General features: G+C 52.0%; 8 protein-coding genes across 8 annotated transcripts; 4 read left to right on the top strand and 4 right to left on the bottom strand.

The window, feature by feature from the left end:
- Positions 1-338: 338 nt before the first annotated feature.
- On the bottom strand, positions 339-1165 carry CGGC5_v010535 (uncharacterized protein; the record flags this gene model as incomplete). Its single annotated transcript, XM_032027539.1, has 2 exons — positions 339-742; positions 790-1165. 2 exons carry the CDS (start codon positions 1163-1165, stop codon positions 339-341), a joined length of 780 nt encoding a protein of 259 aa, XP_031876114.1.
- A 725-nt stretch (positions 1166-1890) lies between these two features.
- On the top strand, positions 1891-4477 carry qutR (Quinate repressor protein; the record flags this gene model as incomplete). The annotated part of the gene is made up of 2 exons (XM_032027540.1): positions 1891-4215; positions 4268-4477. 2 exons carry the CDS (start codon positions 1891-1893, stop codon positions 4475-4477), a joined length of 2535 nt encoding a protein of 844 aa, XP_031876088.1.
- A 529-nt stretch (positions 4478-5006) lies between these two features.
- CGGC5_v010537 (Pentafunctional AROM polypeptide) lies at positions 5007-5933 on the top strand (the record flags this gene model as incomplete). The annotated part of the gene is made up of 1 exon (XM_032027541.1): positions 5007-5933. The coding sequence occupies one exon, from the start codon at positions 5007-5009 to the stop codon at positions 5931-5933; it is 927 nt and encodes a 308-aa protein (XP_031876100.1).
- A 320-nt stretch (positions 5934-6253) lies between these two features.
- On the bottom strand, positions 6254-7015 carry CGGC5_v010538 (PEP2-like protein; the record flags this gene model as incomplete). The annotated part of the gene is made up of 2 exons (XM_032027542.1): positions 6254-6827; positions 6888-7015. 2 exons carry the CDS (start codon positions 7013-7015, stop codon positions 6254-6256), a joined length of 702 nt encoding a protein of 233 aa, XP_031876120.1.
- Positions 7016-8832: 1817 nt separating this feature from the next.
- qutA-0 (Quinic acid utilization activator) lies at positions 8833-11039 on the top strand (the record flags this gene model as incomplete). The annotated part of the gene is made up of 2 exons (XM_032027543.1): positions 8833-10892; positions 10946-11039. The coding sequence occupies 2 exons, from the start codon at positions 8833-8835 to the stop codon at positions 11037-11039; spliced, it is 2154 nt and encodes a 717-aa protein (XP_031876121.1).
- A 301-nt stretch (positions 11040-11340) lies between these two features.
- On the top strand, positions 11341-12366 carry qa-4-0 (3-dehydroshikimate dehydratase; the record flags this gene model as incomplete). Its single annotated transcript, XM_032027546.1, has 1 exon — positions 11341-12366. The coding sequence occupies one exon, from the start codon at positions 11341-11343 to the stop codon at positions 12364-12366; it is 1026 nt and encodes a 341-aa protein (XP_031876092.1).
- A 271-nt stretch (positions 12367-12637) lies between these two features.
- Positions 12638-13558, bottom strand: qa-3-0 (Quinate dehydrogenase; the record flags this gene model as incomplete). Its single annotated transcript, XM_032027547.1, has 1 exon — positions 12638-13558. One exon carries the CDS (start codon positions 13556-13558, stop codon positions 12638-12640), a length of 921 nt encoding a protein of 306 aa, XP_031876102.1.
- A 714-nt stretch (positions 13559-14272) lies between these two features.
- Positions 14273-19083, bottom strand: ZRA1-0 (ZEB2-regulated ABC transporter 1; the record flags this gene model as incomplete). The annotated part of the gene is made up of 9 exons (XM_032027548.1): positions 14273-14964; positions 15015-15557; positions 15605-16175; positions 16236-16608; positions 16658-17253; positions 17312-17799; positions 17858-17954; positions 18009-18460; positions 18507-19083. 9 exons carry the CDS (start codon positions 19081-19083, stop codon positions 14273-14275), a joined length of 4389 nt encoding a protein of 1462 aa, XP_031876103.1.
- Positions 19084-19159: the final 76 nt, after the last annotated feature.

The raw sequence follows: 19159 nt of genomic DNA on the forward strand, positions 1-19159 counted from the left end.
AACCCCAAGTCTTTACTAACGTGACGAGATATCATTGGCATGATGTTTCTCTCAAGAGATCCTAGCAGCCGGATAGTATAGTCTCAATACGAAAACAATTAGATTCTGAGAGGTGTAATATCTATCATACATGGTCACACAAAATTACCTTTCAGCACACTTGTAATTGCGACTACCTTACCTTATTGGGTGTCCAATCAGCCTCAAGTTGTCGCGCCCACGCCCCCCCTCACACAATACAAATACCCGGACATGCAAGACGCCTCCTGCCTGCATTGTCAAAAGCCGGACTAATTGAGGAAACATTTCTGTTCGAGCCCTTCTTTTAATTTGGAGCCTTATACCCCGTTCAAGTCCCGCACAAGGCTCGCGACGCTGTCTTGGAACAAGAGCATAGCGTAAACCCTGTGAAAGACAAGTGCAAATCCTGGGGCAAAGGGCTTGTTCACAGTCGGATTGCATGACAAGCTCTCGAATACCACCCGAATCTCGTCCGATCGATTCGAGTTTCGTATAACACTAAACCTATGAGCGCCTGCAAATCGGCCTTGGTCGCTGCCGTAGGCGAAGTCGATGCTGCTCCTCGTACTGGGACTGTCCCCAGCGTCCTTATCCTCGTATTGAAGCTCGATGTTGCAGACTTGAAACGCGCCAAACAACAACGAATGCAATGTAGGAAGCTTTAGGGAAGAAACTCCCGAAACTGTCCAGACTCTTTGAAGTTCGGAATTTGTTCCCACGCCTTTTTGATAATCAGCTATACTCGGAAGACAAAATATCCTGACTCACCTTCGAAACCAGTGAGATCCCGCCCGATGGCTGCCAGCACTATCCTCTCCGGCGCAAAGACTTTACCACCGAAGAAGCCATGCGTGAAGGCCGCCAAGATCCGTTCGTCTGTTACTTTACTTGCGTTCTTCGGTAAGGTCAAGTCCACGTATCGTGAGTCGGATGTCGAGACATGGGTTCTCGGGTTGACGATATCTTTAATGGTTGAAGATTGGCAATATGCATCAGAGATGCCGTTGTTGCTATGTATTCGACGTCTGTCGATGACACGGATCTGATCGTACACTTCCCACGCGTGCTTGAGGGCGAAAATGGCTGGTACGGCGACCACAACGCCAACCATGCTCCTGGCGCTCATCACATGCGTTGAGATCATTTTTACCAACGAATTCTTCTTTGGGTGTTGGATGAATAGGCATCTAGGATTGATGTTTACAGCATTCAGCTAGGCCATTATTTTACAATTATGGGAGTCACACAGCATTCGCGAGTTCTTCCGTCACACACCCGACTCTGCCCGTGTCTTTGGTCAGCACTGGTGTCCTTTCGTTCTAGCGTCTTGTTCCTTGGCGGTCAAAGGCAGTTCATCAGGTATTTAGGCAAATACAGCACGAACGTTTTCAAGAACAGGCACATTGGCACGACGTGCAAATCATCACAAGAAAAGCCCACGATCGGGAGCATGCATGATGCCAAGTGTGGTTTCTTCCGTATCGGTTCAACGAACGGGTCGGGTCCCGGCAGGCGGCGGCTAAGTTCTTTTCCGCTCATCGGCGACTTGGCCCGGGCCCCGCCCCCACTAAAGAAACATCCGGGAGGTTACCCGCCACATGCCGGATCGATTTTCCTCCTCAACGTCAAATGCCGTTGGAGAAGACGTGAACACCAACTTTTCCCATAGCACCGCGTTCAATGTTTTTCCGAGGCCTTGATCACTTGTCTTGTGTAAGCGACGTGTCGCACAGCAAGACTGGGTGCTAGGGCGGTCAACGATGCCGCGACGACGACCGAAGCCGACACCATCTCCCGGAGTGGCCTGACTCTTTTGAACGGTCGACTGTCTCTCGCGAGGCCAATGTGCTGGAAACCATCTGAATAGCCATGTCTAATTCATCCTCGTTTGTGTCCACATCCCCAGGGACGTCCGCTTGTCATGGCTTCAGCGACAACACCAGTCTAGGGATGTCGCCCCCTCAGTCCTCGCCGCCGACGCCCTGGCGCGGCTTCAGTCCCCGCGCCAAGGGCTACAATCCGGACGCATCCATTGCTCTGGTAGGAATTCGTGGGACTGGAAGATCGACTTTGGCAGTCATGGCATCCGGCGCGCTCGGATTTCGTCTCCTCGACGCAGACCAGCATTTCTTCCAGGTGACAGGTCTTTCGCGGGCGGCTTACAAGGCGGAACACGGTGCCGTGGAATATCGACGTGAGGAGTTGAGATTGATGAGGGCAATGCTATTCGATAACCCAACAAGAGCCGTCATTGCATGCGGGCCTGGAGCCGTGGAGGGTACAGGTCAGACCTGGCTATCCGAGTACGCCCAGACTCACCCAGTCATCTACGTCCTACGAGACGCCGAGGAAATCAAAAGACATCTGCGGGTTTGGGATACAGAAGCCATCAGCCGCTTGATATACTTGAGCGGACCAACACATAGGTCGCTTTCCAATTTCGAGTTCTACAATATCTCGGACAGCTACGGCCAGGTAGCTGATCATGTTTCTGGATCCGGCCAGCAGTCTCCGAGGTCTTTAGCCCTCAAGCGGGTAGAGCACGACTTCCTTGAACTGCTGTTCCGCATCACCAACCGCGACCATCACGAATCAGGATTGTACCACGTCAGCCATGGCACGCCATCGTTAGCTCCAGAACACAGACCTTTCACCTACTCCCTGACTTTGCCGATGATGGATGTGGACAACGCTGGACCATTGCTCCGAGATATCAACACGACAGCTGATGTTGCAGAGTTGGTGATATCACTACGAGAGATGCGGGCCAGATCACTCAACTTCGATGAGCCGGTGGCCAATTTCATCAGCCGGCAGTACTACGCCGTCAAGCGATACACGCGTCTTCCTGTCATATTCAACGTTCAGTTCGACGACTCCTGTCCGCGGCAAGACTTGGTCTACTATCTTCGTCTCATCGATCACGGCCTCCGACTCGCACCAGAGTATCTTTGCGTGGACTTGAGCTGTGGCGAGCAAATTCTCAGAAGCATAATTGCAGCCAGAGGAACGGCGAAGATCATCGGACAATATACCGATAACACGGTCTTGGAACACGGTTGGGACAACCCAGCACTTACAGCCCACGCACAACTTGCGGAACGCTTGGGTTGCGATATCGTACGAATATGCCGAGAAGCTGAGTCGACGACAGACAACTTTGCGGCCAAGTACTTCATTCAGAGCAAATCAGCAGACTTTAAGATTCCGCTCATCGCCTATAATACCGGCCGCCTGGGGCGAATGTCCTGTTACTTGAATCAGGTATTCTCACCAGTAACCGACCCTCTGCTGAGGTCCATCACCTCATCACCTTTGAATGATACCCTCCTCACTATCCAGGAAGCCCAAAAGGCTCTGTACTCTTCTTTCCTCCTGGACCCCATGTACTTTGGTATCTATGGCATCAACGTGCTGCAGAGTCTATCGCCGGCAATGCATAACGCTGCATTCGAATCATGCGGAATGCCTCACGAATACAAAATCTTTCAGCACCCTACAGTTAACCACCTGAGACACCTGATATCGGACGAGAACTTTGGAGGAGCCAGTATCACTGCCCCGTTCAAGAAGGAGGTATTTGCACTGGTAGATCTGACAAGCCCAGAGGCGCAGGCCATTGGTGCCGTCAACACGTTGATACCTCTCCGGTCAGCAAGCATCGACTCTCTGATCGACCGAAACAGAACAGGCCCCGTTGCGGCTCTTTATGGAGACAATACCGATTGGATTGGCATTCATACATGCATACGCCAGAATCTCTCCCCCATCAATGGTGTGAAGAGGCGAACGACAGCTCTCGTGGTTGGGGCAGGCGGTATGGCGCGGGCTGCGATGTACGCTTTGCTGCGTCTAGGGGTCCGGAATATCTTCATACACAATAGGACGCTCAAGCATGCTGAGGAGATGCTAAGGCACTTCCAAGGATATTGCTCAAAAAATGGGAGAGGAAGTCAATCGCGGTCGTCATCCCGAAGCTCGGCGAACAGCGCGGAAGGCACACCTGACAGCACCACCGATATCCCAGCAATGACTTTGCTATCGTCTAAGTCAGATCCGTGGCCAGAGAACTTTGACCGACCTACTATTATCGTTTCCTGCATCTCGACGTTTGCGAAAGACGGCCAACCATCTGCAGACACTAGTCTTCCCGCGGACTGGCTAGCTAGTCCGACGGGAGGTGTTGCCATTGAGGTGAGCATATGCTACAAGTCTCATGATTGACCAATTCTGACATCGTGTGCAGCTGTCGTATATGCCGTTGGAACCACCATTACTCAAGCAGGTTCGGGAAATGAGCGATCAAGGTTGGATCGCTGTTGACGGACTGAAGGTTCTCCCGGAACAGGGAATCAAACAGTTCGAGCTCTTCACTGCTCGGAAAGCACCTGGGAACATCATGAGAGACGAAATTTTGAAAGCATATAAAGTAAGAGGCGGTAATGGAGCTGAGTGATCACTGTACATAGCGCGGGAAACTAGACGATCAAGATACCAATATCAATGCATGAATGAGACGATGAATTCCATGCAGATGATGCCGTCTATTGGAGGCTGTACTGTCATCGAGCCGTCAATGAAGGTTTGGCGTCATGGAATGAGCAGAATCCTTGGGAGATGCTTGTAATTGAATTCTTGAGTTCCACGATCCAGATCTATCAGGATTCTTTTGGAATGCAATACAAAAGTCTTCACTGATGTCAAATCACACGTCACCTGAATTGATGTCATGCGGAATTGGCGGAAGATGTCTCTTCCGTTGTAGCAAGACTTCCCCCGTCAAGGGTATCGGCGGATGATAGTAGAATTTGGCTCGCGGCCATCCCCATCCAAGAATCTAACTCGTCCTCGTTCAGCTTCCACCATATGATTTGAGAGCTTGCTGTAAAGTTTTGAACAAGCTCTAGCGGTATCTTACTGGTCAATCTCTGGCAATAACCTATTGAACTCGCTCGACTGTTTGTCGCCAGTTTCTCTTGCCTATCATGAACGCAGATGTCTCCTCCCGCGAGGGACCAACGAAGAACTTTTTCATATTCGGGCACAACATCTCCCATACTCTGTCTCCAACGCTGCACAACACCGGCTTCAGGGAGCTCGGCCTACCTCATCACTACCAGATCCACCAGACAGTGAGCGTGGATGATACAGTCAAAGAAATCATCCACCGAGATGACTTCGGCGGAGCCTCCGTCACATTCCCCCACAAGCTTCAGATTGGCAGACTACTAGACTCGGTCACCGACTTCGCCGACAAGATCGGGGCCGTGAACACCGTCGTTGTCGACACCGACCCGACATCCGGGAAGCGGCGATTGGTCGGCGATAATACGGACTGGCATGGCATCAAGAGATGTATAGCGAAGAGCGAACTTCAGGATTTGCAGTCGTCCGCTGCTTTGGTGCTGGGCGCTGGCGGAGCAGCTCGTGCTGCCTGCTTTGCCATCCAAGAGCTTGGGATTTCGGAAGTTCTCATCGTCAACCGCACAGCATCGAAGGCATATGATATGGCGATCAATTTCCCAGGAATCAAGGAAGCTCATGTGTTTGAGACTTTGGAGGAGGTTGTCGCGGACAGACAAAGACGCGGTGCTTCTGCCAAGCCGCTTCGAGTTGTAGTCGCCTGCATTCCCGCCGATGATCTGGGCTCGGAGAAAATCCCTGCGGCGCTGTTTTCAGGGGCTAAGTCAGGGGTTCTGGTGGAGATGGCCTACCGACCTCAGGTCACAGGAATGATGTTTGTGGCCTCCCTGCATGAAGGCTGGAGGGTATTCAGAGGTGTCGATGTCTTGGAGGAGCAAGCCTATGCGCAGTTCGAGTTATGGACGGGGAGAAAGGCGCCTGTGGAGGTGATGAGGGCGGCAATGCAAGCGAAGATTAACGAAAATGAGCAAGCTGCTTCCTCCAAGTAGACGTAGACAGTACGTAAACAATCTGTGCGCAGTTATAGAACTAGACTTTTTCGATTTGGGCGGATAATCAATACAGATGAATGCATATGATTTTAGAAACAGGAGACGATGACAGAAACCACAATTACACGGATAATAATGAACATGGATATGTATTCGGATAGCGAAGTCCCGGAAAGACTAGAACAAACGAATTACTCAGTTGTCACTGTATCTTCTACCCTTGAGGCCCATTTCGGTGCCACGGTGGTGATCTCAAGACAGGCACACAGCTCTATTTGTGCAGCAAGCGATCCGGGATGAACTTTCATAATTCTATCCTAAATATCGATGTCCTTGCCATCAACCCAGTCCTTTGCCTGCCAGTACAGCAGGTCATGTTTTTCGAGATTACGAGTGCCAACATGCCGACGATGGCCAGGCAAGTCCAGCAGTACCTCAACACCCATCGTAAGCTCTTGGAAATACGCAAGATACTTGTATCCAGGAGGATATTTCGATAGCTTCTCCTCGTCTATCTTAGGGAACTTGGCTGGGTTTGTGGGTATCACCTTGTCCTTCTCATACCAATGCCTCACAAGCCGCGCACCCCACCGGTCGCCCACCTTCTCAAAGAAGAAGCAGAAGCGACAGTCTGCCTCGACATCAAACTCCGTACCATCGAAATCGAAGCGCTGCGTGATAGTCGCTTTGAGTTTGGTGACAGCACGAGTGGCCTCTGGGTTGATGTCTGTGCTGCAGCCGTGGCACCGGTGCATGATGAATGCCCCTTTATCCATTCCTGCCTTCGACGCCGCAATGAAGTCTGTGAAGGGAACTCGGCCGGACCAGGTCGTGTAGACGTATGCGCCCGGATGAAAAATCGACTCGAAATTTTCCCATTCGCAAGCATCTCTGTGGGGGAATTATAGGTTAGAACAATAATTGGTTAAGTTCGGTCATACAGCTTCATACCTGTAAGATGGCCAACCCTCCGCAAGCTCTCTCAGTTTTAGTCTCTCCAAAACAAGGTGGTCTGGGCCATTGTTGCGAATAGCATTCTGAGGGCGTGAGCCGGCTGGGAGGCTATGCAGATCGGTCATTTTGAAAATGATGTCAGGCTTGCGAGTTGAATAGTTTTCGGGGTATTCGAAAACCAATGCCACTCAAAGTATTTTCTGGAGGACGCAGGTAGCTTCAAATGTTCGCCTAGCATTGCAACAAGCAATGTTAATGGTGCTTCGCTGCTCGGCAGCATCGGATGAAGCCTTTGCCGCTCAGTGTTCCCGCGCTGCTTCCCCGCGTCCCCGCGTGAGGGGTAGATTGGGAAGCGCTGCCTGTCTTTCACGTCAGGTTAGTATATTTTTGCAGCCATGATACCGGTGGAAAGATCTCTCCATAATGAGCAGATCACTTCCTTGGGCATGTGTTGCGGCAGCTTGGCCGTGGTCGTTGTTGTTGGGCCAGCTCGGTCTTGGCTCGGATGCCGGAGCCGAAGATCGGCGCCCTGAAGTGAAAGCAGGCAGTGCCGGCATTCTTGTTGCGCTTGCATCCCTATCTTTTGAGCTTCTGACTCCCTGCATAAGTGGTAGCTTTGTCCAGTTTCTATTCATTCACCTTGCACCGGTTCCAATAGGTGGATGCGGTTCATGCAGGAGAGATCTCGAAGTGCCGACTCTGACACCAATCTGACAATGCCAGCGTACTCGGTGATTATGCTGTTGGCGACAGAACTGGAGGTCGAAATGAACAGGAACCATGACATGCGGCTATACTTGTGCTATTCGTGAGCCTGGCTTATTCACATATGCTGGATAGATGACTCTGGGACAGTCGCAGAATAGCGACTATTCATAACGCCTGTGGCGTCTAGTCTCGGCTTGTCCCAGTCATTTCATCTCATCTTCGCTGAGAAAGTCGCCGACAGAGGTGTTCCCAATGCGGAGTATGCGGACATAATTTGGCGTCAAGTGGAGATTGCTGACACTATCGGCCTATTTCTCCGTCAAGCGAAACCCCCTGCTAATAGCACGTAGCACGCTTTCGACGAATCACTGACCCGCGTAGAAATGCTTATTTAAATCAGTCAGGTGTAGCCGTGATTACATATCTCAAAATAGGCCAACGTAAGCGACGACTCGTTAGACTGCTCAGCACAGACGGCGGAGGAGGGCGGCAAAGATCTTAGCCGCCCACACACGTTTATTGAGATACATGCAATATCTACACATTCATGCCAAAAAGGTCCATTATGCGCAGTTCAGGGTATAGTGTAGCAGGGCCTGCCTCCCATAGCGAAACCGAGGCTCTAATCAGGGCTTCATTTGAGTAAGGGACTATCTTTGATCGAGAGCTGGTTTGTCCAATGAAACTTTGCATCCTAAAACCCAGTCTTTCTAGCAGTCTCCTCGATAAACGGCACCCCCTTTAATGCAATTGAGTCCGATTCAGGTCAAGTGGACCTTAGACACTAGCAGCCTTCCCGTCTTGCATCTTCCTGCCCATGGCAACATGCCCGTCGTCCCCATTATGACGATTTGGTGCTCTTCCGCCTTTCGATGGACTTGATCACAAATTTTGATGTCAGCTTCGTAGCTGCGCACAGCATGTCACAATGAGTCCTCTCCGCCGGCACCGGACTTCCGCAGGTGACGATGATCATGAGCGACCTACCAGCACTCGAAAGACGAAACGAGCCAGAACCGATGGTGAAGAGTCCGACGATGTGACAGCCCATGGCAAAACTCGGATGCGAGTCACACGAGCATGCAACGAGTGTCGAAAACGAAAAGATCGTTGCGATGGTGGCCGTCCAGAATGCCGACCATGTCTAGACGCAGGGCGTTCTTGCAGCTACAACCCACCGAAGAAACGCGGCCTACGAACAGGCTATGTCCGAGCCCTAGAAATCCTCTTGGGCATGATTTTCAGCTCGATAGACGAGTCTGATTCCTGGATTTCTGCATTGCTCGATGGCCAAGGCTGGAAGCCGCCCTTCCGTCTGGCAGCCATCGGGCCCACCTTGGCTGATGATGGAGACGCCTGCGAGGGATTCGTCGACGCCTGGAGAAAGACAGAAGTGCTAAAACATATCGAACAGTGGCTTTCTGTTGCGGAACCGTTAGAAAACGACAATGAGGGCAACTCTGACAAATCCTTTGACTCTCGAGTCAAGGAAGCCATCCCTCTCATAACAAAGATTCGAGGCGAACAGGACAGCCAAAACAGCACGATTACTGACATGGCAAGTCCTATGAACACGAGCACTACCTCCCCAGCGCGTAACCCTAGCCAGGATACCGGGACAATTCCCAGCACATCTGACTCTATTGCGCAAGACGCCGAGAACAACATCGATTCAATTCTGATGGCCACTCAAGTCTTCTCGCCCTTGCAAGATACGACAATGCGACAGGAATCTTTGTCTCGGCCCCAGTCTGGACGCTCGGAGCTCCCCGACAACTGGTCCATCTTATTGGATACCTATTTCTCAAACACGCACTCCTGGCTACCGATCTTCCAAAAGCACGAAATACTTAGGCTAGCGTACGTGCTGGAGAGTTGCGATAATCGTTCGAGTACAGCCGACTCAATGTCGCACGGAGACCGGTGCTCACTGTGGGCGGTACTGGCATACTCTTCACACCTTTCCAAGACCGAGGAGCACAGCACAAGTGCGGTCGCCCTACACGCTAGGACGAGGCATCTTCTCGGCGAAAAGTTGGAGAAATACGAGTTGGGCCACATCAGAGCTCATATGATTCTTGCATTATTGCACCTGAGTCGCGGCGACAAAACGGCCACATGGCTTGCCGCTGGAAAAGCAACGTATGCCGCCGCGGCCCTTCTCCTAGCCCCCGATACGACGAATACATCGCAAGGCCAACTTGACGAAGGCTCCAAGAGGACTTTGGCATGCTGCTTTGTATTAGAAACTATGGTTGCTAGTTGGTTAGGTACGCGACCGTACTTCAAGCGTTCCGACCTCGCCAAAGTTGGCACGCTAGCGACAGACTCTATGGAAGAGTGGGAACCGTGGCAGATGAGGGATGGACAGGGCCGCACATTCCACTCGCACCACAGCCCGGGACATATAATCAGCACCTTCAACCATCTTGTTCAACTAGCCGTATTTCTGAACGACCTTCTAAGACTGCGCAATCAAGATGGTGAGAATGAGCGAATCCGCAAGCTGGACCGGGCTCTGCAAAGTTGGAGTCAGCAGAACAACCCTCAATGTCAAACATCTTCCGGGGCCGCGGCTTCGCCACAGATGTTCAATTTGCAGCTCATGTATGCTGGCATCTTCGAGGCCGTGAGAACGGAACACCTACGACTAGCAGGAGACCGTCCTAGCTTTGACATTAATGACAGCTACGGACGGATGGAAGAGCAACGCATGCTGCTGGAACAACGAATGAAGTCTATGGGAACTTCTTCTACGCCCCCAACCGTTGTCATTCTTCTATGCTGGTTTGAGAGATCGGTGGATGCTCAAGTCAGGGTTCAGAATCACGCCAGGATGAGAATGCAACTCCAGGCGTTGCGGGTGTCCATCTCCACGACAATCGAAAGCTACCTTCAGACCCAAACGCCCCTGAAAGATACTCATGAAAGCGCATCGAATCTTCTTAATGCTGGCAGCATGTCCAATTCCTTCGCCCAGTCGGGTGGACAGTCGACCCAGTCGGCCTTTCATCTGGGGTTTGCAACTCCCGCTAGCTCCGGCCTATCTACCCAGTCTCGAGAATCAAACCCTTCAATCTTCCAAGGGCTGGGCGACCCATACAACCGCAACTCGGCCAGAAACACGCCAATGGGCCAGAGCAATCTCTTAACGACTCAGACTCAAGGGCTCATGTCTCAGCCGCCGTCGATGGGTCCAGATATGAATATCGATCCTCTATTAGATGCAGTTTCGGCGGAAATGGACGACAATGAGCTTTTCCAAAGCTTAGCTAGCTTGGACTCGGCAGATTGGTCAGTACGTCCTGCCAAGCTTATCTTCCGTCTTATCCCTGACAAGTCCGTAGGTCCACAAATCCTCCCGAGTTCATGGAGCATCTTGGCATCCCACGGGGCATTGCTTCAGATCTGCAATCATTCTTTGACAAGGACCCCGGGTGAGATCTTAAAGCCGCTTTTGCTATCAACAAAACTCCCCACGGGGTATTTAGCTCAAGCGCTCTCCAATCGACCGGCATTGAAGCCGGCCCCGCGGGATACGTCAGTGAGGGGCCGGTACAAGACTCTGCCGCCCGGTGACATCAACCAACCTGACCTTACCCGCCCACGCCACACACAAGTCCACGCTGGTCATTGGTAACCCGAAGGGTCCAACATCGACTGAACACACACAGCACACGAATACCATCTCCGAAGATCAACATTCACCTGCTCCAACCAGAAATCCCCGCGCAGCATCACCATGGCCGAATTCCGCCCTGCTCTGCTCTCTGCCTCCCTAGGCCGTGCCTGGCTTCATGACTTCGACAAGAAGGTAGCTGAAGCCGCCAAGCATGGCTTTGAGGGCATCGAAGTATTCTACGAAGACATCGAGTACCTTGCAAAGAAGCTCCACGATACCGACGAGCCGACCACCGACCACCTCCTCGCCGCAACAACCCACATCCGCAAGGTCCTCGATGACCTGAAGCTGACCGTTATCGGCCTACAGCCATTCCTCTTCTACGAAGGCCTACTAGATCGCGAACAGCACGCCCGCCTAATTGAGAAGATCAAGGTGTGGTTCAAGCTCGCTAAGATCCTCGGCACAAACACCATCCAGATCCCAGCCAACTTCCTTCCCGCGGAGAAGCTGACGGGAGACATGGGCATCATCGTCGGTGACTTCGTTGAGCTCGCGGACTTGGGGTTAAAGGAAGACCCACCGATTCGATTCGCATACGAGAGTCTCTGCTGGAGCACTCACATTGATACATGGGAAAAGTCTTGGGAGGTTGCCTGCAAAGTCGACAGGCCGAACTTTGGTCTGTGCCTCGACACGTTCAACATTGCTGGCCGTGTGTGGGGAGACCCAGCATCTCCAACGGGCAAGACCCCCAATGCGGATGCCGATCTCAAAGAGTCGATGCAGAGATTAGTGCGGGATGTCGATTTGGCAAAAGTTTTCTACATCCAGGTAGTCGATGCAGAGCGTATGGAGTCTCCGTTAGTCAAAGGTCACCCATTCCACGTTGATGGTAACCCGGCGCGGATGAACTGGTCTCGGAATGCTAGAGCGTATATCTATGAGACAGATAGAGGGGCTTACCTACCGGTGGAAGACGTGGCTCGGGTACTGATCGAGAAACTTGGATATAAGGGTTGGGTTTCGATGGAGCTGTTTTCGAGGACCATGTCAGAAGAGGGTGAAGGGGTACCGGCAGATCATGCTCGCAGAGGCATCGAGGCATGGAAGAAGTTTGTTCAGCGATTGGAGTTGAACAAATGAAAATGAAAGTAGCACACAATTGCACCAGTTCCCTCCTCTGAGACGACACCAAAGACGAAGACGAGGAAGACCATAATGAAGATAGCGAGCACATAGGAGAAGTAGTCGCTCTACCATGGAGCCATTGAAGCTTTCTTTGGTGATGCCGCTGCATTCCGAAGAATCAGCCACTAGCCAGCTTCCTTTCTTCAATGTCTCTTTTGCTGCAAATTCAGGCGCAAATCAATCGGTTGAGATTCAATTAACGGCCCAAAAACGCGATCAATTTAGACTAAAAGTTGATCCCCGGGCTTTTATCCGCAGCCTCCAAGAGAACTTTCCAAGCACCTTCCCCATCCAACTTCTTTACCCTCTCCTCTCCAGCCCAAAGTTTCCATTGCTCCTCAATCTGGTACCCAATTACGTGAGTACCCTCTACACAGGGCCATCCAAGAGACTCCGCCAACTTGATCGTCCGCGTTCTCCTTGGCTTGAAGCACATGTCCAGCAAAACACCCTTCTCGGGTCTTGAGAGGAAGTCTTCCAGGGAGTCCCTCACCGCAAGCTCAGAAGTAGACTTGGGCTCAAAATCCGGCACCGTTCCGACAACGTAGTACGGCATCTCGAGCTTCTTCGATTCCCCAGCCTTGACGTGTACTATCCGCGGCGCAGGGGACAGACGCTGCGAGTCGCGTATCAGATCGTTGACCTCTCCATCATCCCTGTTCAAGACGTAGATGACAGAGGCCTTGAAGTACGTGTGCAGAGCAAAAATGGCCGCGCGACTCGCGCCACCCGCACCGATGATCAGCGCAGGCTTATTCAGGACTGGTCCCGGCTGGGCTCCCTTCTCAAGCAAACATCCTTTGACTCCGAGCCAGTCTGTGTTCGTACCACGCAACTTCTGTGCATCCGTAGGGTCGCGGTACACGTTGTTGCAGGCACCAATGGTCTCGGCTAGGGTGTCAAGCCCATCAAGCCGGGGCATGATGGTATTTTTGTAGGGCATCGTGACAACCAGACCTGCCGTAGACTCTTTCCGAGCCAGCTCGAGAAGATCTTCAAGTGTCGCACACTCGGTCGCGAAAAAGATCCATGGCAGGTCTAGTGACTTGGCAATCGCATTGTGCATTGGTGGTGCGATGGAATGGCCAACGCCAATTCCAACGAGGTGGAGGGTCTTTTCTTCGGAGGTCGACGCATTGAATGCCATGATGGACTCGATTATGATCAGAGGAAATATTCTCGAAACAATCCTTTGACTCCAGACATCAGAATGTTCCGCGTAGAGGCCTTCTGGGCCGCATCTGAAGTAGCCTCACACGGCCGGAGCTGTAAACTCTACGGCGGCTTGGGCCGGAGAAGATCTTTGCCGCCACCAGCCTAGGCATCCTGGCCCAGTAGTCACCACGTCAAGCACCTCATCATTCTGCCGCTTTCTCACGTTGATCAAACTTGACGTCTTTCGAAAATACACTCAGTATCATTTAGGCTGGAATTCATGTTTTCTTCCGAAACAGGCGGGTCGAGGCGGCCTGGCGGAATCTTTTACCACTCAAATGACAGAGTAGCGCACCACCGACATTGTAGTTCCAGGCCCAATTAATTCTTCCGCGATTCCTTAAAGCACTCAATTGGCTCCATAGAGTTACCTACTTCCATCCTCCCCGCCGGGGATAGCATCCCGAGCCGGAGTAACGACAGCCCCATACCGGGCCCGTAGCGGTTGTCCGGGACCCACTTCTCCGGCGCTGGGCCGCGGTAGGGAAACTTGCAACTGCCTTAGGAAGGTTTCTAAATAGAGTGACAAATGATTAACATTACATTGTACCTAGAAATGGTCTATTCTATTTCATATCTCTCTTCTAAGCAAAATGATAAAGTCACAACCCTTTACCCTAGCCGTCCAGTCTATCTCAGGATGTGCCTACTTCCGCTTAACGCCCTGTCCATTCGGCACCCTCACAAGCCAGTAAAGACCGCAGGCCACCACAATGTTGAAACCAATATAGACCCAGAGCAGCCCAAAGTTCCTCCACCGGTCGTCATACTTGATGTTGAAATGCGCAAGGTAATCATCTGTGGTCGCCATGCGACAATACCCGCAAGCGTCCGTCGCCGCTGCATCGACAAGGTATCCTCCAGCACTCTGCACGTACGGCCCAAGGAAATCACCACAAGTCATATTCGAGGGAAGAGGCACCTGCACAATCTCCTTCGTCGTGCACACAACCTTTGACCCGTGCAGACAGGTTGACAAGGCTCCGGACGCAAGGTAGGTCATGGGACTGACGTAGTACATGAAATCGCTCCAGATGGCTGGTAGGTCTGCGCGGATGACGCTGATGCCGCAGAAGGACATGCATAGAATGGCGAAGAAACTTGCGGGTATGCTAGCGAGGTCTGCGGTCTCGATGGCTACGATGGCGAGCTGCGAGAAGGTGCTCGTCCAGAGGAAGAACATCCAGATGAAGAGGAAGACCGTGAAACCGCGAATGCTCACATCGTCAGGGGTGGTGTTCCGGAAGAACCGCGCTGGGTAGTACCAGCAGAAGAAGAATACGACGGCTGCTATGGTGTTCCAGACCATCTCGATGACGACGTTCGAGAGAAGGTATGCTGGATCTATATTAGTATCATGATTCGAAGCATGGGAGGGTCGGACTCACTGGTCCATCGATAGACTCGAGACGGTCTCTCACGGACTTCGTAAAGTGCTCGTTGGGGGATGAACATCGGCATCACCTGCTTGCTGAACTCGTTGACGGTTGTCAAGCACATGAAGAAGGCGTAAAGCTGGTTCTGCAAGCCTTGGAGACTGTTGTCTGACTTGAAGGTGAAGCCGATGTACAGAGCCAGCAGGATGGTGAGAGTGAGCTTTGACCAAATGTACACAGGCGACCGCCAGAAGTGCTTGGCTGTACGGGAGAAGACTTGGACGAACTGCGTCCAGAACGAGGTGACAAACTCGTGCTCTGAGGACGGGTCACCCTGGCTGGTTTGACCTTCTGCCAATTGGCGCAGAAGACGAAGTTCATCCTTGACATCCTGGTACTCGGCAGAAGAACGCCAAACTTCAAACCAGTTTGGTCCGTCCTCGGAAAGAGTCGTAACCTTGAGCATCCATTCCGCGGGGTTGGCATCAGGAGGACACGGTGGCGCGCCGTTGCGTTCGAGGTATTCAATCATAGTCCTGGAATTGGTGCCAATTTCTGCGTCACTGTCAGCTTATTTTCCTCTATCAAACCGGGTGACTAACCTCCAAAGTAAACCGTTTTGCCGCCACGCTGAAGCAATAGTAACCTGTCGAAGCGGGAGAACAGCATCGCCGACGGTTGGTGTATCGTGCAGAGGACCGCTTGTCCGCTCTTGGCAAGCTTCTCAATCAAATCGCAGATGGCCCAAGATGTTTGTGAATCAAGGCCTGATGTGGGCTCGTCCAGAAATACGAGTAGCTGTGGGCGTGCAGCAAGCTCAACCCCGATAGTCAAACGTTTACGTTGCTCAACGTTGAGACCTTGTCCAGGGACGCCGATCACTGCGTCGACGAAGTCGCCCATATCAAGCAGGTCAATTACTTCGTCGATATAGGCTAGCTTTTCAGAAGTCGGGATCTCCGCGCTCTGTCTGAGTAACGCACTGAACTCCAGCGCCTCGCGAACCGTCATGGTGTCCATATGCACATCCTGTTGCTGCACGTAGCCGACACGATGGGGGAAAGATTTGTCGGTAGGCTGACCGTTGACCATGGTATCGCCGGACAGAACGCCCATCGTCACACGGGTTGCCAAGGCATCTAGCAATGTCGTCTTCCCTGCACCGGATGCCCCCTAAAGTATGCCAACGTTAGCATGTCGTCCAGTATTGGAAGGCAATTGCGCCGGACTCACCATGAGAGCTGTGATGACGCCTGGTTGCACAAAGCCGTCAACGTGGTCTAGGATACGTCGGTCCTGACCCTTGATCTTGACATCGTAGCAGATATCTTCCCAGTGGAAAATGGGCTTTCCGCAAGCACTTGGGCGTGGTCGGTGCTCAGCCACCTGTTTCTCTGGACGAGAAAGATGCTCCATCTCGATGACTGTGGTCTCCTTGCGTTGGTTCTCTTCATCCATGTGGGCTTTGTCGTCAACGACACCAGGGGCCTTGCCGCGTCGAAAGACGAGAACCTCTCCTTCGCTCTTGGGTGGCTTGGCGTACTCGGCAGTGATGATGTAGGTGATAAAGAAGAACACGATATAGCCGCACAAAATACCGACGTTCCTGGCGAAGCTGTTAGTTGATGATTATTAGGGGTGGACGATGTACGCACCTCCACTTGTGACTTTTGAAGTAGCCGAAAGACTCTTCAATGTATCGGTCGCCATCGATCGCATCTGAGCCAGGAACAGCTCCGACTACAGAGCAGGTTCGTCCGCTGAGGGGCAACTGATCGTAGTCGGGCCCAGATGGCACGAGATTATCGCACTTGAAGGTGCGCCCGTGAAACTCATTCGCCATCAAGGCCTCGAAGGCATATGAGAGGGGGTTGATGTATCCCATCCATCGACTCCAACCTTGCATATAGGATGTTGGCACGGTGAACCCAGCGTACATCATGACTCCAAGGGTAACAAGTGTGACAGGCACCATGGCCTGGTGTGACGTTCTCGCGAGTGATGCCATTGTCCTGTAGATACCAGACATGGCCAATAAGACCGCAAAAGAGACCAAACAGAAGAATAAGAAGGGCCCAGGCTCGCGATTCAAGTTAGCCATGAAGTAAAGAATGGAGTTAAAGGTGAAGACGTTGGTGATTTTGTAGGGAAGCTCAATAATGTAGCTGGAGATGGCCTCAGCAGATTGGTGATAAAGGGCGTAGCGATTATGCTTCTCAACGACAGGCCTTTGCGCATAAAGAGTGAGGACCTAGAGGTTTGTCAGCTGCCTAGGAAGGTTGAGAGATGAACGAGTCAAATAGGCTTACTTCCATCTCACTTGCGAAAGCGTTGAATAATAGCGCGAAGAAAATGATGCCTCCTCGATAGTAGAACGTGCTCGAGTCAGTCTTGAGGTTGAAGAACATGCTTCCCAGCACGAATCCCACGATAATGTTGTACACAAGTGATGAAATCGTAAACCCAGGATCGGCAACCAAACGCTTCCAGCCCCGCCAAAGACAGAGCCTCACTTGGCGAGGGTATGTAATCATATACGGAGACTTCATTCGTTGCATGGGACTTCTTTCGGCTTTGATGCTTTGCTGAAACTCTTCAAGTCGATCCTTGGCCGGGTGAGTCTTCTCGTAGGCTTCAATGGCGGCCATAAGAGCTGCTCGGTCCGGCGATGCTTTCCACCTGGCTGCGAATTCGTCCGGAGTTCGAGGCGTCATGTTCTCGTATCCGGGTCTGATACGTCGTTCACTTGGAGACGTCATGGAGGTGAGGAAGTCGGGAGTCGTTTGCCTTTCGGGACCTAGACCCGCTCAGTCAGATAATGGATTTGGGAATTTGAACGGGTCCTGCGGACTTACACAGAAATCCCATGTCTTCGAAATACAATTTCGCTTGCTCGATTCTGCCAAAGTAAATCTGGCGACCTTCGTACAGAACAGTCACTTTGTCGAACAACTGCATTTTGTCAGCCGCTGACTCAAGTTCCACTTTCCAGCGCTCAGGACTTACATCATAAGCAGACTGCGGCGCCTGATAAATGGCCACCACGGCTGCCACATTCAACAAATCTGCTTGCGTCCGGAGATTCTGACAAAAGGCAATAGCATTGCCACTATCCAAGCCGCGAGTGCTGTTATCCCAGCACTGGAACTTAGCACCCGTCAGAGCAGCCTCGACAATGCTGACTCGCTTCCGCTCGCCTCCCGAAACCCCACGCACGAAATCATCGCCGACCTTCGTGTTGATCGTGTGTGAAATACCAAAAGCAGCCATAAGTACATCTCGCATGATGCGAGCATATTGCTTGCTCGTAAGGCCGGCTGGAACATTCGTTGGAACTCGGGCTCTTGAGGCAAATTCCAGAGTGTCGCCAACTGTGAGAGGGGCCAGGTGCACGTCGACTTCGGCATTGTAAAGTACGTCGCCGCGGAACCAGTCGTGCATGTACCTGGGATTGATGCCTACATGATGTTAATCGATTTCTTGACTCGGCGAGTCATGACCTACCTCGAAAGTTCATGTATGAGTCTGTTGAAACATTGAGTCCTTCAGTCTGGCCAGCAAGTGTCTTGAGCAATGTCGAGCAGCCCGATCCAGGTGGGCCAAGGGCAAGAAGCATCTCACCAGGCTCGACAAGGCCCTCGAAGTCTTGCAAAATGTCGATCCTCCCCTTCGTTCTACCAGTCGCAAGCCCAATGAGATTCGTTGCTATACTTAGTGCGATGTTGCCCGTGCTCTTTTGGTATTGGGTACCGGTGCTGTATCCGAAGACGTTGAGGTTCCTGAAGGCGACTCCCGTCAATCTGCTTGGTGTTGACGCAGGATCTGACTCGTACAGACTTATGAAGGCTCTTGTCCAGGCCGCTGAGTCAAAGTTAGGAGATGACGGGTCCAGATGGCTGTTCTTCGGCGGGTTGAGAACATCATCTTGGGCGTGGAGGCTCTGTGGTCTGGAGGTAGCCGTGACTTGGCGTGCAAGATTCTCAATCTGTCTGTGCATGTCGTCGGTGATTGTTATTTCTGAGAGGTCAGACGCCCTGGCGTTTGGGGCCTGAAAGTGGTCGACCTCCTCCGATGGATGCATGGTTGCCCCCACCTATGAATAGTTGACGTGGGGGTTCGTTCGAGGTTGGAAGTGTATGTATTGCAGTTGCGGTAGT

Source organism: Colletotrichum fructicola (assembly GCF_000319635.2).
Source record: "Colletotrichum fructicola Nara gc5 chromosome Unknown KSG_Nara_v1_contig06, whole genome shotgun sequence".
In the NCBI taxonomy this organism is placed as follows: domain Eukaryota; kingdom Fungi; phylum Ascomycota; class Sordariomycetes; order Glomerellales; family Glomerellaceae; genus Colletotrichum; species Colletotrichum fructicola.